The 19,058-nt window shown below is 38.0% G+C and overlaps 1 protein-coding gene across 1 annotated transcript in view; it reads left to right on the forward strand.

Moving 5' to 3' along the window:
* Nucleotides 1–19,058, forward strand: part of LOC133071196 (zinc finger protein 782-like) — a 73,719-nt gene that overhangs the window by 12,195 nt on the left and 42,466 nt on the right. The window contains exon 4 of the mRNA XM_061163654.1: nt 11,613–11,739. Within this exon, the coding sequence (XP_061019637.1) occupies nt 11,613–11,739 (127 nt within the window). The remainder of the gene's footprint in view (nt 1–11,612; nt 11,740–19,058) is intronic.

The raw sequence follows: 19,058 nt of genomic DNA on the forward strand, positions 1-19,058 counted from the left end.
GGGCTCCAAAATCACTGCAGATGGTGACTGCAGCCATGAAATTAAAAGACGCTTGCTCCTTGGAAAGAAACCTATGACAAACCTAGACAGCATATTAAAGAACAGAGACATCAATTTGCTGAAAAAGGCCTTTATACTCAAAGCTATGGTTTTTCCACCAGTCATGTACAAATGTGAGAGTTGGGCTGTATAAGAAGGCTGAGCACTGAAGAATTGATTTAGGATTGTGGTGCTGGAGAAGACTCTTCAGAGTCCCTTGGAGTGCAAGGAGATCAAATTAGTCAGTCTTAAAGGAAGTCAACTCAGAATATTCATTGGAAGTACTGTTGCTGAAGCTCCAATAATTTGGCCACCTGATGTGAAGAGCCAGCTCGTTGGAAAAGACGCTGATGCTAGGAACGACTGAAGGGAAAAGGAGAAGGAGGCATCAGAGGATGAGATGGTTGGAGATGAGACAGCATCCCCGCCTCAATGGACGTGAATTTGAGCAAACTCTGGGAGATGGTGGAGGACAGAGGAGTCTGACGTTCTACAGTCCATGAGGTTGCAAAGAGTTGGACACAACTTAGCAACTGAACAACACAACAGCAACTTGGTTTACAATGTAGTGTTGATTTCTGCTGTACAACAACATGAATCAGCCATAATTATATACACATGTGTGTGTATATATCCTCTGCCTCTCGAGCCTCCCTCCTCAATCCCATCTCACACCTCTAGTTTATCACAGGGTGCCAGGCTGGGCTCCCTGTGTTAAATAGAAGCTTCACATTAGCTATATATTTTACACATCATAGTGTACAGATGTAAGTGTTACTTCCTCATTTCGACCTTCTCTCTCCTTCCCCCACTGTGTCCACAAGTCTCTTCTCTACTTCTGTGTAGTAGAACTGTACTATTTTTCTAGAAACCATATAGATGCATTCTTTGTTTTTATGTTTCAGATGTATTTCGTTCTGTATAACAGGCTCTAGGTTCATCCACCTCACTACAGCTGTAGAAAATTTGTTCCTCTTTACACTGACTAATGTTCCATTGTATATATATCACATCATCTTTCTTGATTCATCTGGTGATGGATATCTAAGTTGCTTCCATGTCCTGTTGGTGTTGTTGTTCAGTCACTAAGTTGTGTCTGACTGTTTGTGAGCCCATGTACTGCAGCATGCCAGCCTCCTCTGTGCTTTACTATCTCCTGGAGTTTTGCTCAAACTCATGTCCATTGAGTCAGTGATGTCATCCAACAATCTCATCCTCTTTTGCCCCCTCCTCCGCCTTTCTGCAGTCTTTCCCAGCATCACAGTCTTTTCCAATGTGTTGGCTCTTTGCATCAGGTGGCCAAATTATTGGAGCCTCAGCTTCAGCATCAGTCCTTCCAGTAAATATTCAGGGTTGATTTCCTTTAGGGTTGACTGGTTTGATCTCCTCACTGTTTAAGAGACTCTCAAGAGTCTTCTCCAGCACCACAGTTTGAAAGCATCAGTTCTTTGATGCTCAGTGTTCTTTATGGTCCAACTCTCACATCCAAACCTGACTACTGGAAAAAACCATAGCTTTGGCTATACAGACATTTGTTGGCAAATTGATGTCTCTGCTTTTTATTTATTATTATTATTATTATTATTATTTTTTGTCATACATTGACATGAATCGGCCATAGATTTACACGTATTCCCCATCCCGATCCCCCCTCCCACCTCCCTCTGGGTCTTCCCAGTGCACCAGGCCCGAGCACTTGTCTCATGCATCCCACCTGGGCTGGTGATCTGTTTCACCATAGATAGTATACATGCTGTTCTTTTGAAATATCCCACCCTCACATTCTCCCACAGAGTTCAAAAGTCTGTTCTGTATTTCTGTGTCTCTTTTTCTGTTTTGCATATAGGGTCATCGTTACCATCTTTCTAAATTCCATATATATGCGTTAGTATACTCTATTGGTCTTTATCTTTCTGGCTTACTTCACTCTGTATAATGGGCTCCAGTTTCATCCATCTCATTAGGACTGGTTCAAATGAATTCTTTTTAACGGCTGAGTAATATTCCATGGTGTATATGTACCACAGTACTACCAGCAGCTCTGCTTTTTAATACACTAAGTTTGTCATAGCTTTTCTTCCAAGAAGTAAGCATCTTTTAATTTCATGGCTGCTGTCAACCATCTGCAGTGATGTTGGAGTCCAAGAAAATAAAGTCCATCACTATTTCCATTTTTCCCCCCATCTATTTGCCATAAAGTGATGGGACCAGATGCCATGATCTTAGTTTTTTTAATGTTAAGTTTAAGCCAGTTTTTGCAATGTCCTATTTCACTTTCATCAAGTGGCTCTTTAGTACATCTTTGCTTTCTGTCATTAGAGTGGTATCACCTGCATATCTGAGGTTGTTGATATTTCTCCCAGCCATCTTGATTCCAGCTTGTGAGTCATCCAGCCTGGCATTTTACATGATGTACTCTGCATAAAACTTAAATAAGCAGGGTGACAGTATACAGCCTTGACATACTCCTTTCCCAGTTTTGAATCAGTCCATTGTTCCATGGCCAGTTCTACCTGTTGCTTCTTGACCTACATACAGGTTTCTCAGGAGACAGATAAGGTGGTCTGGTATTCCCATCTCTCTTTAAGAAATTTCCACAGTTTGTTGTGATCCACACAGTCACAGGCTGTAGCATAGTCAATGAAGCAGAAGTAGATGTTTTCCTGAAATTCTCTTGCTTTTTCTCTGATCCAATGGATGTTGACAATTTGATCTCTGGTTCCTCTGCCTTTTCTAAATCTAGCTTGTACATCTGGGAGTTCTCAGTTCACATATTGTTGAAGCCTAGCTTGAAGGATGTTGAGCATGACCTTGGTAGCATGTGAGATGAGTGCAATTGTTTGACTCATTCAAGTAGTTTGAACATTCTTTGGCATAGCTCTTCTTTGGGATTGGAATGAATACTGACCTTTTCTAGTCCTGTGGCCACTGCTGACTTTTCCAAATTTGATGGCATGTTGAGTGTGGCACTTTAACTGCATCATCTTTTAGGATTTTAAATATCTCAGCTGGAATAATATCATCGCCACTAGTTTTTTTTGTAGTAATGCTTCCTAAGGTCCACTTGACTTCAACTCTAAACCTAGTCTGGCTCTAGGTTTGTGACGACACCTTCATGGTTATCTGGATCATTAAGACCTTTTTTGTATAGTTCTTCTTTGTTCTTGATATCTCTTCTTAATCTCTTCTGCTTCTGTTCGATACTTTTTTCTGTCCCTTATTGTGCCCATCTTTGCATGAAATGTTCCCTTGGTATCTCTAATTTTGTTGAAGAGATCTCTAGTCTTTCCCATTTTATTGTTTCCCTCTCTTTCTTTGCATTGTTCACTTAAGAAGGCTTTCTTATCTCTCCTTGCTATTTTTTGAAACTTTGCATTCACTTGGGTCTATATTTCCCTTTCTCCTTTACTTTTTGCTTTTCTTCTTTTCTCAGCTATTTGTAAGGCCTCCTCAGACAGCCATTTTGCCTTCTTGCATTTCTTTTCTTTGGGATGGTTTGGGTCACCACTTCCTATGCAGTGTTATGAACCTCCATCCGTAGTTTGTCAGGCACTTTGTCCATCAGATCTAATCCCTTGAATCTATTTGTCACTTCCACTGTATAATCAAGGGATTTCATTTAGTTCATACCTGAATGGCCTAGTGGTTTCACTACACCCCTAAATTTAAGTCTGAATTTTGCAATAATGAGCTCATGATCTGAGCCATAGTCAGCTTCCAGTCTTGTTTTTCTTGACTGTGTAGAGCTCCATCTTTGGCTGCAAGAAATATAATTAATCTGATTTAGGTATTGACCATCCATTGATGTCCATATGTAGAGCCGTCTCTTGTGTTGTTGGAAGAGGGTGTTTGCTTTTATCAGTGTGTTATCTTGGCAAAACTCTTGTTAGTCTTTGCCCTGCTTCATTCTGTACTCCAAGGCCGAACTTGCCTGTTACTCCAGGTATTTCTTGACTTCCTACTTTTGCATTCCAATCCCCTATGATGAAAAGGACATCTTTTTTTGGTGTTAGTTCTAAAATATCTTGTAGGTCTTCATATAGAACTGTTTGGCTTCAACTTCTTTGGCATTATTTTCTGGGGCATAGACTTGTATTACTGTGATGTTGAATGGTTTGCCTTGGAATTGAACCTAGATCATTCTGTCATCTTTGGGATTGCACCCAAGTACTGCATTTCAGACTCTTGTTGACTATGAGTGCTACTCCATTCCTTCTAAGGGATTATTGTCCACAATAGTAGATTTAATTGTCATCTGAATTAAATTCGCCCATTCCCTTCCTAAAATGTTGATGTTCACTCTTGCCATCTCCTGTTTGACCACATCCACTTTACCTTGATTCATAGACCTAACATTCAGGTTCCTATGCAATACTGTTCTTAATAGCATTGGACTTTACTTTCACCACCAGATACATCCACAACTGAGCATTGTTTCCACTTTGGATCAGCCTCTTCATTCTTTCTGGAGCTATTTCTTCACTCTTCTCTGGTAGTATATTGGACATCTACCAACCTAGGGGGCTTATCTTCCAGTTTCGTGTCTTTTTGCCATTTCATAGTGTTCATGGTGTTCTCAAAGCAAGAAAAATGAAGTAGTTTGACATTCCTTTCTCCAGTGGACCACATTTTGTCAGAACTTCTCCACCATGACCCATCTGTCTTGGGTGGCCCTGAATGGCACGGCTTATAGTTTCATTGAGTTACATTGAATTACAAGGCTGTAATTGATGTTATCATTTTGGTTCGCTTTCTGTGATTGTGGTTTTCATTCTGGAGGCCATGGGATTGCAGTTCTTGCTTCTTCTATCTACCCTCCGATGGATAAGGATAAGAGGCCTGTTCAAGCTTCCTGATGGGAGGGAATGGCTGTGGGTCTTGCTGTGGTGGGCAGGACCCTGCTCAGTAAATCTTTAATCCAATTTTCTGTTCATGGGTGGGGTTGAGCTCCCTCCCTATAGTTTGGCCTGAGATGGACCCATCCTGGAGTCTGCATCCTCTATGGTAGCGCTAATGTTGACCTCCTCCAAGAGGACTTATGCCGACACACCGCACCTAGCAGGACTGCTGCTGCCAGTGCCCTTGAGCCTGCGGCAGGCCAGTGTCAACCTCCACCTCTGCAGGAGACTCCCGCACACTCACAGGCAAGTCTGGCTCAGCCTCTTGTTGGGTCACTGCTCCTTTCCCCTGAGTCCTGATGCCTTCCAAGAGTCTCTGTTTCCCTAGTCCCCTGGAAATTGTTCTGTAGTCAAATTGCACTGACCTTCAAATCTGGGGATTCCTGGTCCCTTTGTCAGATCCCCAGATTGGGAAGTCTGATGAGGGGCCTAGAACCTTCGAATCACATTGAGAACTTTTTTGTTATAGTTGTTCTCCAGTTTGTGCATCACCCACCTGGCGGCTCTATGGTAGGGCTCCAGGCTCTATGCTAGGGCTAATGTCAGCACATTGCACCTCCCAAGACTGCTGCTGCTAGTGCTCCTGTCCCCACAGCAGGCCGCTGCTGACCCACACCTCTTCAGGAGACCCTGAAACACTCACAGGCAGGTCTGGCTCAGTCTCTTGTCGAGGTCATTGCTCCTTTCCCCTGGGTCCTGGTGCGCACAAGGTTTTATTTATGCCCTCCATGAGTCTCTGGCAGGTATGGGGTTTGGTTTTAACATGATCGTGCCCCTCCTGCCATCTCGTTGCGACTTCTCCTTTGTCCTTGGACGTGGGTTATCTTTTTTTTGGTGGGTTCCAACATCCTTCTGTTGGTGGTTGTTCAGCTGCTAGTTGTGATTTTGATGTTCTCACTGGAGGAGAAGGGTGCACATCCTTGTACTCGGCCATGCCCTGGCTATTGTAAATACTGTTGTATGAACATTGGGGTGTGTGTCTTTTTGAATTGTCATGTTTTCATGCTATATGCTCAGTAATGGGGTTGCTAAGTCATATAGTGAATTTATTCCTAGTTGGTTAAGGAATCTTCATGATGTTCTCCGCAGTGGCTGTACCAATTTACATTCTCATCAGTAGTACAGGAGCGTTCCCTTTCTCTACATCCTCTCCACCATTTATTGTTGGTAGATTTTTTGATGATGACAATTCTAATTGGTGTGAGGTGATACCTCATTGTAGTTTTGATTTGCATTTCTCTGGTAATGAGTGACATTAAGCATCTTTTCACATGTTTGTTGTCCATCTTTATGTCTTCTTTGGAGAAATGTCTATTTAGGTCTTCTCATTTTTTTAATTGGGTTTTGTTTTTCTTATATTGAGCTGTTTATGTATTTTGTAGATTAATTGTTTGTCAGTTACTTTGTAATTATTGTCTCCCATTCTGAGGATTGTCTTTTTATCTTTACAGTTTCCTTTACTGTGCAAAAACTTTCAAGTTTAATAAAGTTCCATTTGTTTATTTTTGTTTTTATTTCCATTGCTCTAGGAGGGGGTCAAAGAGGATCTTGTGATTTATGTTAAGGAATGTACTGTCTGTATTTTCCTCTAAGAGCTATATATTTTCTGGCCTTACCTTTGTCTTTAATTCAACTTGAGTTTGTTGTAGGAAGTGTTCCAATTTCATTCTCTTACATGTAGCTGTCCAGTTTTTCCAGCTAAGAGGCTATCTTTTTTCCATTGTATATTCCAGCCTCCTTTTTAAAAAATAAGGTACTCCTGGGTACATGGGTTTATTTCTGGGGTTTCTGTCCTATACTGTTTAGCTGTATTTTTGTTTTTGTGCCAGTTCCATATCATCTCTGTAATAGCTTTGTAATATAGTCTTTGTATATATATAGACTTTGTATATATATAGACTTTTATAATATAGTCTTTGTCACTTTGTAATATTGTCTGAAGTCAGTAAGATTGATTCATCTATCTCCATTTTTCTTTCTCACAATTGCTTTGCCTATTCAGGGTCTTTTGGGTTTCCAAACAATGTGTAAAATTTTTTGTTCTAGTTCTGGAAAAATTCCATTGGTAATTGGATAGGGATTGCTTTGAATATGTAGATGACTTTAGGTAGTATTCTCAAATTTTCACAATAGTGATTCTCCTAATCTAAGAACATGGTATATCTCTCCATCTGTTTGATCTCTTTCATCAATATCTTATAGTTTTTTGCATACATGTCTTTTATCTCTTTAGGTAGGCTTATTCCTAGATATTTTATGCTTTTTGTTTCAGGGATGAATGGGATTGTTTACTTTCTGATTTCCCTTTTTGATTTTTTATTGTTAGTATAGGATACAAGGGATTTCTGTGTATCATTTGGTATCCTGCAACATTACTGAATTGATTAGCTCTAGCAATTTTCTGGTGGCATCTTTAGGGTATTCTATGTTTAATATAATGTCATCTGCAGATAGTGAAAGTTTTGCTTCTTGTTTTTCAGTCTGGATTCCTTTTATTTCTTTTCCTTTCTGATTGCCATGGCTAGGACTTCCAAATCTATATTGAATAATAGCGGTGAGAGAGTCAATTCCTAGGCAGGTTGATAAGAAGTCTGGGGTCCCCGAGGAGGAGCAAGGGGTCTTGGGCTCTCAAAGCAGAGATAGGGGTCTGGAATTCTCAAGGAGAAGGAAAGGACATCTTTTTTTTCCCTCTACATTCCTTAGTCTGATGATTACACAACAAACAACTTAGTTTAAACTCTATACTAAGGACTGATGTTGAAGCTGAAACTCCAGTACTTTGGCCACCTGATGCGAAGAGCTGACTCACTTGAAAAGACCCTAATGCTGGGAAAGATTGAGGGCAGGAGAAGGGGACGACAGAGGATGAGATGGTTGGACAGCATCACCGACTGGATGGACATGAGTTTGGGTAAACTCCAGGAGTTGGTGATGGACAGGGAGGCCTGGCATGCTGCAGTTCATGGGGTCGCAGAGTCGGACAGGACTGAGTGACTGAACTGAACTGAAGGATTATATAACAACAGTGTATCCTGCTTGAGGACAGTTTCTCTTTCTGAAAACCTGGCTAATCCTGTTATCTTAAAATGTAAATTATGGGAATGGATCTAGTAAGATCTTTACAACCTTGAGACATTCTTTTGATTTATTGTAATAACTAATTAAAGAAGTATATAACTCACTTGCTAACACTAGCAAGGTGGGCATTCTCCATCCCCCTTCTGATGTCTATGTCAGAGGCTTTCTCTGTCCCTTTTCTTACTTTAATAAAACTGCTACACAAAAGCTCTTTTGAGTGATCAAGCCTTGTCCTTGGTCCCAAAGCTAAATTCTTCGGAGATCACAAATCTGACATCATTCACCTTAAGCTATCAGTGGCAAGAGTGGGCACCCATGTCATATTCCTGATAGGGGAAATGCTTTTAGTTTTTCCCCATTGAGAATGTTGTTTGGTGTGGGTTTGTTGTATGTGGGCTTTATTATTTATTATGTTTAGTAGGTTCTTTCTATGCCAGTTTTCTGGAGAATCTTTATCATAAATAGGTGTTGAATTTTATCAAAAGCTTTCTCTGCATCTATTGAGATGATCATGTTTTTTATTTTTCAATTTGTTAATAGGTATCACATTTATTGACTTAGGTATATTCAAGAATCCTTGCAGCCCTGGGATAAACCCCACTTGATCATGGTGTACGATCCTTTTAATGTGTTGTTGGATTCTGTTTGCTGTGATTTTTTTGAGGATTTTTGCATCTATATTCATCAATGATACTGGCCTGTGATTTTCTTTTTTTGTGGTATCTTTGTCTCATTTTGGGATCAGGGTGATAGTGGCCTCATAGAATGAGTTTAGGAGTATTCCTCCTTCTGCAATTTTTTGGAAAAGTTTGAGTAGGATAGGTGTTAACTATTCTCTAAATGTTTGATAGAATTTTCCTGTGAAACCGTGTGGCACTGGGCTTTTGTTTGTTGGAAGGTTTTTGATCATGGTTTTGACTTCAGTGCTTGTGATTGATCTGTTCATATTTTCTGTTTCTTCCTGGTTCAGTCTTGGAAGGTTATACTTTTGTAAGAATGTGTCCATTTCTTCCAGGTTGCCCTTTTTTTTTTTGGCATATAGTAGCTCGTAGTAGTAGTCTCTTATGATCCTTTGTATTTCTGCATTGTCTGTTGTAACTTCTCTTTCATTTCTAATTGTATTCATTTCAGTCTTCTCCCTGTTTCTTTGATGAGTCTGGCTAATTGTCAACTTGGTTTATTGTCTCAAATAACCAGCTTTTAGTTTTATTGAACTTTGCTCTTCTTTTGTTATTTTTTCATTTATTTCTGCTCTGATCTCTATGATTTCTTTCCTTCTACTACATCAGGTTTTTTGTTCTTTTTCTAGTTGCTTTATATTCTAAGGTTAGGTTGTTTATTTGATGTTTCTTGTTTCTTGAGGTTGGCTTGTATTTCTGTAAACTTTCATCTTAACACTTCTTTTACAGCATCCCATAAGTTTTGAGTTGTGTTTTTTGGGGGTAGTACCACACTGTTTTGATAACTATAGCTTCGTAGTATGATCTCTAGTCAGGTAGCCTGATCCCCTCTCCCCATCCCCCCAGTTCTATTCTCTTTTTCAAAATTACTTTGTCTCTTCAGGGTCTTTTGAAGATATTTGATCTTTATATTGTCGAATTTAGCATTTTTTTCTTTTATGCTTTGTTGATTTTTAGTCATTGTTGGGCCTTATCCACTATAATGATATAAAAGAATTGTTCTGTGTAGTCTTTTAGAATGTGGTTTATTTTTTTACATTTAAATCTTGAATATATTTTAATTTTCCCTGTTCTGTGGTGTGATGGCCATCTGTTTATCCAAATGACATTTGTATCCAGCCTTTTCTCACTCATTAAATGATGTTATCTGTACTCAAATAGGAAAGTGATTCTGTTTATCATTCCTCCTGCTATCCACTTTCTCTAGTTCAAGCTTATGCATCTGTCTGGGCTCTCACTAGTGCACTGCTCCTTTTGCCCACTTCTGCATTTGCATTAGACTGTGGGCAATAGTGTTGTAATTTTTTTTTTTATCTAGTATTACCTTACCCTCTATCTTCCAGAATTTTTTCAAAATTCAGGCCTTGTGCTGGGATGTTTTTCTGCATTCCTCTTTGGTCATATTTTTATTACTTTAAAAGTTTTGTATTGTACCTGAATGTGTTTTTGGAGACAGGAGATATAAGTATATGTGTTTAGTCTATTCCCTTAAGACTAGAGAAACAATTTTTGGTTGTAATTCTCTCTACTTTTAGTTTTCAGTACTCTTAATATTTTTGTTTTCTCTTTTCACCACTGAGAATTTATTTCTCAGCCTTCCTGGCTTATCTTTATACCTTACTTTTAAATTTTGCTATTCTCTTGAATTTATTCCTTGGTTGTTTTCTTTCCTAAAATTTCTATATCCTTTCTGAACCAGCCCTTTTTCTCTAATGACTTCAATTACCATCTTAAGGACTAATGTCTCCTAAATCCTTTTTTTCATTTTAGACCTCCCTTCTCCATTCCAGGATCATGCAGCCAATGATGAAATAATTCCATTTGTAAATTCTGCAGGTTTTTTTAGTACAATTGAACATCTACTCTCTGTGACCCAACCTCTGATTCTTATTTATTTTTCCAGTCTCTGTGTATGGCATCAGCATCTATCAGTTGGTTGTAGAGTATTTCTTTGTATAGCTATACAAAAAAACATAGTGACCAGATTTTTTTCCTCTAAGGATTAATTCCCATTCTTTATCTCTGTTGCTTTGCCTTAGGATAGATCATTCCTAAAACTGGGTAGTTTGTTTTGTTGCTGAAGATATTGTCCACTATTCATATAGAGTGGTAGTTCCTAATGAGGAGAGATTTTTCTTCCTAGGAGACATTTGCAAGTATTTGAAGATATTTTTAATTGATGCTATTGATATCTGATTAGTAGAAGTAGGGATACTGGTAAACATCCTGGAATACACAGGACAGTCTTCCACAGAAATAGCTTTATATGGTCCAGAGTGTCAGTAGTGACAAATTGAAGAAACCCTGTTCTAGAGCAAAGGCAGAGTTGCTCATCTTTTATAGCATTTTGTTTTAAACTCTAAACAGTTAAACATATGTTAGGAGAAAACCATGGTTTGAAAGTATACACTCACCCCAGTGTTCACTGCAGTGCTATTTACAGTAGCCACAGCCTGGAAGCAGCCTAAATCAAAGAATCTATATAGGTGTGGGGCATATATGCAATGGAATGTTACTCAGCCATTAAAAAATGAAATAATGCCATTTGCAGCATCATGGATGGAAAGGTGGGGAGGGAGGGATAAATTGGGAGTTTGGAATTGACATATACACACTGCTATATTTAAAATGATAATAAACAAAGACCTACTGTATAGCACAAGGAACTCTGCTCAGTATTCTGTCATAACCTAAATGAGAAAGGAATTTGAAAAAGAAATATATATATACATATATATATATATATAAATCTCTTTGCTGTACACTTGAAACTTAGAGAATATTGTAAATCACCTAGAGACCAATATAAAATAATAATTAAAACATAAACAGAAAACATAGTAAGAGTTAGTTTTCAAAAATATTTTCCACGTCCTGATTCTGAACCCTCAGATTGAGTAGAAATATGTCGTTACAGGCGTCAGTGTCATTCAAGGATGTGACTGTGGAATTCACCCGGGAAGAGTGGCATCAGATGGACTCTGCTCAGAGGACGCTGTACAGAGATGTGATGCTGGAGATCTACAGCCACCTCGTCTCAGTGGGTAAGCAGACCTTCCCATGCAACCTCCTCAAGAATGCAGATTCAGTTTATTCTTTTTAAAAATATTGATCACTTTTATAGAGGAATATTAAATGAAAAATAAAATTCAGCACTTCATTATACAAATCAATAAGTTTAAAAAGTTATGCAAAAAAAAAAAGTTATGCAGTAGATTACCATCATCAGAGTCATGGTTTGGAATATTTTCATCATCCCCCCAAAATTCCTTGTACCCCTTTGCAGTGAGTCCCTTCCTCTCATACCTCTTCTTAGATGCCAGGCAATCACTGATCTATTTTCTATTTCAATGCTTTTTCCTTGTTTTGAATCTTATATAAATGAATTTATATATAGTATCTTGTGTCTGACTTCCACATTTAGCATGATGTTTTTAAGACTCCTGTGTGTGGGTCCCCAATTTATTCTTTTTATCCTGAGTAGAATTCTTTTGTGTGCATATACCACAGTTTGTTATTCTTTCAGCTCATGGATACATGGGTGTTTTTCCAGTTTGGAGCTGTTGTGAATAAAGCTTCTGTTAACATTCACATATAAGTCTTTGTGTCAATATGTTTTCATTTCTTATGTAAATACCTAGGAGTGGGCTTACTAGTCTTCTGGTAAGTTTGTATGTAACTTATTCAGAAAGTTCCAGATGTTTCCCCATGGGGTCTGCTGTTTTTCATGCCTGTAAGCAATGCCTAAGAGTTCTCGTTGCTGTTTGGTTACCAGTATTTGGTTTGTTAAGTCTTACTATTTTCAACCATTGTAGTTGATGTCTAGTTGCATCTTATTGGATTTTAATTTGCATTTCTCTGGTAATTAACAATGTTGAACTTCTTTTCATGTGCTTTTTAACCATTCATAATCTCCTTTAATGAAGTGTTTCATCAAATTTTTTGCCCATTTTTTTCATTTTGGTTTTTAGTTTGGGTCTTATTGTTGAGTAGAAGGAGTTCAGATCTTACCAGATACATGTTTTGAAAATGTTTCTTCTCCAGGTCTGGCTTGTATTTTTAGAAGAAAATGTTTACAGATGGTTTTGGTTTGTATATATACTTAAAAAATTTTTTGTATGACATGATTAAGATTCAGGGATTTAGAACAATTACATTCTTCATGTTTCCCCTAATAGTTATATCTTACATAACTATAGTGTAGTCTTAACACAAGGAAATAGACATTGGTATAAGGAATGTGAATAGCTCTGTATCATTTTTTTACTTTATAATTTTTTATTGAAGCATGGTTGATTTATAATACCATGTTGGTTTCAGGTGTACAGCAGAGTGATTCAGTTATATATTCTTTTCCAGATTCTTTTCCCTGATAGGTTATTACAAAATACTGAGTATAGTTCTCCGTGCTACAGAGTACATCCTTGTTGTTATCTGTTTTTTTTTTTTTTTTTTTTCATTTATTTTTATTAGTTGGAGGCTAATTACTTCACAACGTTTCAGTGGGTTTTGTCATACATTGACATGAATCAGCCATGGAGTTACCTGTATTCCCCATCCCGATCCCCCCTCCCACCTCCCTCTCTACCCGATTCCTCTGAGTCTTCCCAGTGCACCAGGCCCGAACACTTGTCTCATGCATCCCACCTGAGCTGGTGATCTGTTTCACCCTTTTTTTTTTTTTTTTTTGCTTTTATTTTTGCTTTTATTTCCAATATTCCTGGGAGGTGGGTCATAGAGGATCCTGCTGTGATTTATGTCAGAGAGTGTTTTGCCTATGTTCTCCTCTAGGAGTTTTATAGTTTCTGGTCTTACATTTAGATCTTTAATCCATTTTGAGTTTATTTTTGTGTATGGTGTTAGAAAGTGTTCTAGTTTCATTCTTTTACAAGTGGTTGACCAGTTTTCCCAGCACCACTTGTTAAAGAGGTTGTCTTTTTTCCATTGTATATCCTTGCCTCCTTTGTCAAAGATAAGGTGTCCATAGGTTCGTGGATTTATCTCAGGGCTTTCTATTCTGTTCCATTGATCTATATTTCTGTCTTTGTGCCAGTACCATACTGTCTTGATGACTGTAGCTTTGTAGTAGAGTCTGAAGTCAGGCAGGTTGATTCCTCCAGTTCCATTCTTCTTTCTCAAGATTACTTTGGCTATTCGAGGTTTTTTGTATTTCCATACAAATTGTGAAATTATTTGTTCTAGTTCTGTGAAAAATACCGTTGGTAGCTTGATAGGGATTGCATTGAATCTATAGATTGCTTTGGGTAGTATAGCCATTTTGACAATATTGATTCTTCCAATCCATGAACACGGTATGTTTCTCCATCTGTTTGTGTCCTCTTTGATTTCTTTCATCAGTGTTTTATAGTTTTCTATGTATAGGTCTTTTGTTTCTTTAGGTAGATATACTCCTAAGTATTTTATTCTTTTTGTTGCAATGGTGAATGGTATTGTTTCCTTAATTTCTCTTTCTGTTTTTTCATTGTTAGTGTATAGGAATGCAAGGGATTTCTGTGTGTTAATTTTATATCCTGCCACTTTACTATATTCATTGATTAGCTCTAGTAATTTTCTGGTAGAGTCTTTAGGGTTTTCTATGTAGAGGATCATGTCATCTGCAAACAGCGAGAGTTTCACTTCTTCTTTCCCTATCTGGATTCCTTTTACTTCTTTTTCTGCTCTGATTGCTATAGCCAAAACTTCCAACACTATGTTGAATAGTAGTGGTGAGAGTGGGCACCCTTGTCTTGTTCCTGATTTCAGGGGAAATGCTTTCAATTTTTCACCATTGAGGGTGATGCTTGCTGTGGGTTTGTCATATATAGCTTTTATTATGTTGAGGTATGTTCCTTCTATTCCTGCTTTCTGGAGAGTTTTAATCATAAATGAGTGTTGAATCTTTTGTCAAAGGCTTTCTCTGCATCTATTGAGATAATCATATGGTTTTTATCTTTCAATTTGTTAATGTGGTGTATTACATTGATTGATTTGCGGATATTAAAGAATCCTTGCATTCCTGGGATAAAGCCCACTTGGTCATGGTGTATGATTTTTTTAATATGTTGTTGGATTCTGTTTGCTAGAATTTTGTTAAGGATTTTTGCATCTATGTTCATCAGTGATATTGGCCTGTAGTTTTCTTTTTTTGTGGCATCTTTGGTTTTGGAATTAGGGTGATGGTGGCCTCATAGAATGAGTTTGGAAGTTTACCTTCTTCTGCAATTTTCTGGAAGAGTTTGAGTAAGATAGGTGTTAGCTCTTCTCTAAATTTTTGGTAGAATTCAGCTGTGAAGCCATCTGGTCCTGGGCTTTTGTTTGCTTGAAGATTTTTGATTACAGTTTCGATTTCCTTGCTTGTGATGGGTCTGTTAAGATCTTCTATTTCTTCCTGGTTCAGTTTTGGAAAGTTATACTTTTCTAAGAATTTGTCCATTTCATCCAAGTTGTCCATTTTATTGTCATAGAGCTGCTGGTAGTAGTCTCTTATGATCCTTTGTATTTCAGTGTTGTCTGTTGTGATCTCTCCATTTTCATTTCTAATTTTGTTAATTTGGTTCTTCTCTCTTTGTTTCTTAATGAGTCTTGCTAATGGTTTGTCAATTTTGTTTATTTTTTCAAAAAACCAGCTTTTAGCTTTGTTGATTTTTGCTATGGTCTCTTTAGTTTCTTTTGCATTTATTTCTGCCCTAATTTTTAAGATTTCTTTCCTTCTACTAACCCTGGGGTTCTTCATTTCTTCCTTCTCTAATTGCTTTAGATGTAGAGTTAGCTTATTTATTTGGTTTTTTTCTTGTTTCTTGATGTAAGCCTGTAATGCTATGAACCTTCCCCTTAGCACTGCTTTTACAGTGTCCCATAGGTTTTGGGTTGTTGTGTTTTCATTTTCATTCATTTCTATGCATATTTTGATTTCTTTTTTGATTTCTTCTATGATTTGTTGGTTATTCAGAAGCGTGTTATTTAGCCTCCACATGTTTGAATTTTTAACAGTTTTTTTTCCTGTAATTGAGATCTAATCTTACTACACTGTGGTCAGAAAAGATGACTGGAATGATTTCAATTTTTTGAATTTTCCAAGACCAGATTTATGGCCCAGGATGTGATCTGTTCTAGAGAAGGTTCTGTGTGCACTTGAGAAAAAGGTGAAGTTGATTGTTTTGGGGTGAAATGTCCTATAGATATCAGTTAGGTCTAAGCTGGTCCATTGTGTCATTTAAGGTTTGTGTTTCCTTGTTAATTTTCTGTTTAGTTGATCTATCCATAGTTGTGAGTGGGGTATTAAAGTCTCCCACTATTATTCTGTTACTATTAATTTCCTCTTTCATACTCGTTAGCGTTTGCCATACATATTGCGGTGCTCCTATGTTGGGTGCATATATATTTATAATTGTTATATCTTCTTCTTGGATTGATCCTTTGATCATTATGTAGTGTCCTTCTTTGTCTCTTTTCACAGCCTTTATTTGAAAGTCTATTTTATCTGATATGAGTATTGCGACTCCTGCTTTCTTTTGGTCTCCGTTTGCATGAAATATTTTTTTCCAGCCCTTCACTTTTAGTCTGTATGTGTCTCTTGTTTTGAGGTGGGTCTCTTGTAGACAGCATATATAGGGGTCTTGTTTTTGTATCCATTCAGCCAATCTTTGTCTTTTGGTTCGGGCATTCAACCCATTTACATTTAGGGTAATTATTGATAGGTGTGGTCCCGTTGCCATTTACTTTGTTGTTTTGGGTTCACGTTTATACAACCTTTCTGCATTTCCTGTCTAGAGAAGATCCTTTAGCATTTGTTGAAGAGCTGGTTTGGTGGTGCTGAATTCTCTCAGCTTTTGCTTGTCTGTAAAGCTTTTGAATTCTCCTTCACGTCTGAATGAGATCCATGCTGGGTATAGTAATCTAGGTTGTAGGTTATTCTCTTTCATTACTTTCAGTATGTCCTGCCATTCCCTTCTGGCCTGGAGGGCTTCTATTGATAGATCAGCAGTTATCCTTATGGGAATCCCTTTGTGTGTTATTTGTTGTTTCTCCCTTGCTGCTTTTAATATTTGTTCTTTGTGTTTGATCTTTGTTAATTTGATTAATGTGTGTCTTGGGGTGTTTCGCCTTGGGTTTATCCTGTTTGGGACTCTCTGGGTTTCTTGGACTTGGGTGGCTATTTCCTTCCCCATTTTAGGGAACTTTTCAGCTATTATCTCCTTGAGTATTTTCTCATGGCCTTTCTTTTTGTCTTCTTCTTCTGGGACTCCTATGATTCGAATGTTGGGGCCTTTCACATTGTCCCAGAGGTCCCTGAGGTTGTCCTCATTTCTTTTGATTCTTTTTTCTTTTTTCCTCTCTGCTTCATTTATTTCCGCCATTTTATCTTCTACCTCACTTATCCTTTCTTCTGCCTCCGTTATTCTACTCTTGGTTCCCTCCAGAGTGTTTTTTATCTCATTTATTGCATTATTCATTTTTAGTTGACTCTTTTTTATTTCTTCTAGGTCTTTATTAAACATTTCTTGCATCTTTTCAATCTTTGTCTCCAGGCTATTCATCTGTAACTCCATTTTGTTTTCAATATTTTGAATCATTTTTATTATCATTATTCTAAATTCTTTTTCAGGTAGATTCCCTATCTCCTCCTCTTTTGTTTGACTTGGTGGGCATTTTTCATGTTCCTTTACCTGTTGGGTATTTTTCTGCCTTTTCATCTTGTTTAGATTGCTGTGTCTGGAGTGGGCTTTCTGTATTCTGGATGTCTGTGGTTCCTTTTCATTGTGGAGGTTTTACCCAGTGACTGGGGTTGGATGATTGGCTTGTCAAGGTTTCCTGGTTAGGGAAGCTTGCGTCGGTGTTCTGGTGCATGGAACTTGATTTCTTCTCTCTGGAGTGCAAGTAATGAGTTTTGAGATGGGTCTATGTGTTAGGTGTGACCTTGGGCAGCCTGTATGTTGACATTCAGGGCTATGTTCCTGCGTTGCTGGAGAATTTGCATGGTATGTCTTGCTCTAAAACTTATTGGCTCTTGGGTGGTGGCTGGTTTCAGTGTAGGTATGGAGGCTTTTGGACGGTCTCTTATTACTTAAAGTTCCATGTAGTCAGGAGTTTTCTGGTGTTCTCAGGTTTTGGGCTTAAGTCTCCTGCCTCTGGATTTCAGTTTTATTCTTCCAGTAGTCTCAAGACTTCTTCAACTATGCAGCACTGATAATAAAACTTATAGGTTAATGGCGAAAAGATTCTCCACCGTGAGGGACACCCAGAGAGGTTCACAGAGTTACATGAAGAAGAGGAGAGGGAGGAGGGAGATAGAGATGAGCAGGAGGAGAAAAAGGGGGACTCAAGAGGAGAGAGACAGATCTACACAGTTGTCTGTTCCCAGAGTGTTCTCTGTAGCCCAGACACCCACAAAGATTCACAGAATTGGATTTGGAAGAGAAGGGGAAAGGAGGAAATAGAGGTGTTCTGAGGTAGAAAACGGAGAGTCAAGATTGGGAGAGAATAATCAACACACTCCTGAATAAAAATGGGAACTAAATATTGGATTCTTAAATGTCCACAATTTATATCATATACTGAAAAACAAAGATTAAAAATCTAGAGTAGAGGTTAGACTCTTAAAAATACTATATTAAAAACAAAAACACCCCAAAAAATTTTAGAAATATATATGAAGTTTGGTTTAAAAATAGGGCTTCTCTCTCTTTTTTTTTTTTGTAAGGTTATAGTGTAATGAAAATGAAAATTAAGGAGTAGTAGAGGAGTAATAGAGGGCTTTAAAAGGAAATAAGAGAAAAAGAAAAATAGAAAATAGAAGAGAAAAAGGAAAGAAAAGAAAAAAAAAGAAAAAAATTTTCCTAATTAAAAAAATCGTAAAAATCTATGAAAATGGAAATTAAGGAGTAATGGGGGAGTATAGGGAATTTTAAAAGAAAATAAAAGAGAAAAAATAAAAAAGAAAGGAAAAAAAATTTTTTTTTAACTTAAAAAAAAGAAAAAAAAAAGTAAAAATATATCTAGGAATTTCTCTGGAGCTGTTGCGGTCAGTGTGGGTTCGGTTCAGTTTCAGATAGCTCCTCGTTCCAGCTTACACTTCTCGATATCTACAGGCCCCTTCCGGTGTAGTCGATGTTATCTACAGGGATTTTGATCTGTTGCACCGGTCCCTTCTGAAGCGGTTCCCTTTGTTTATTTGGCTTCTGTTTGCTGGTCTCTTCAGTGCCTCATTTCTGCCCTGACACAGGCGGGCGGAGGTGGTCTCTTATTCAGGTTGCTAGTTCCCTCGCGCTGCGGGGAGGGGCTGGCGCTGCTTTCCCCGTCTACGCTGCTCAGGCTCCCTGCTGTTCTATATGGAGCGTGCTCTGCGCTGCGCGGTTCCAGCCCT

The sequence above is a fragment of the Dama dama genome, chromosome 16 (assembly GCF_033118175.1).
Source record: "Dama dama isolate Ldn47 chromosome 16, ASM3311817v1, whole genome shotgun sequence".
Lineage (NCBI taxonomy): Eukaryota > Metazoa > Chordata > Mammalia > Artiodactyla > Cervidae > Dama > Dama dama.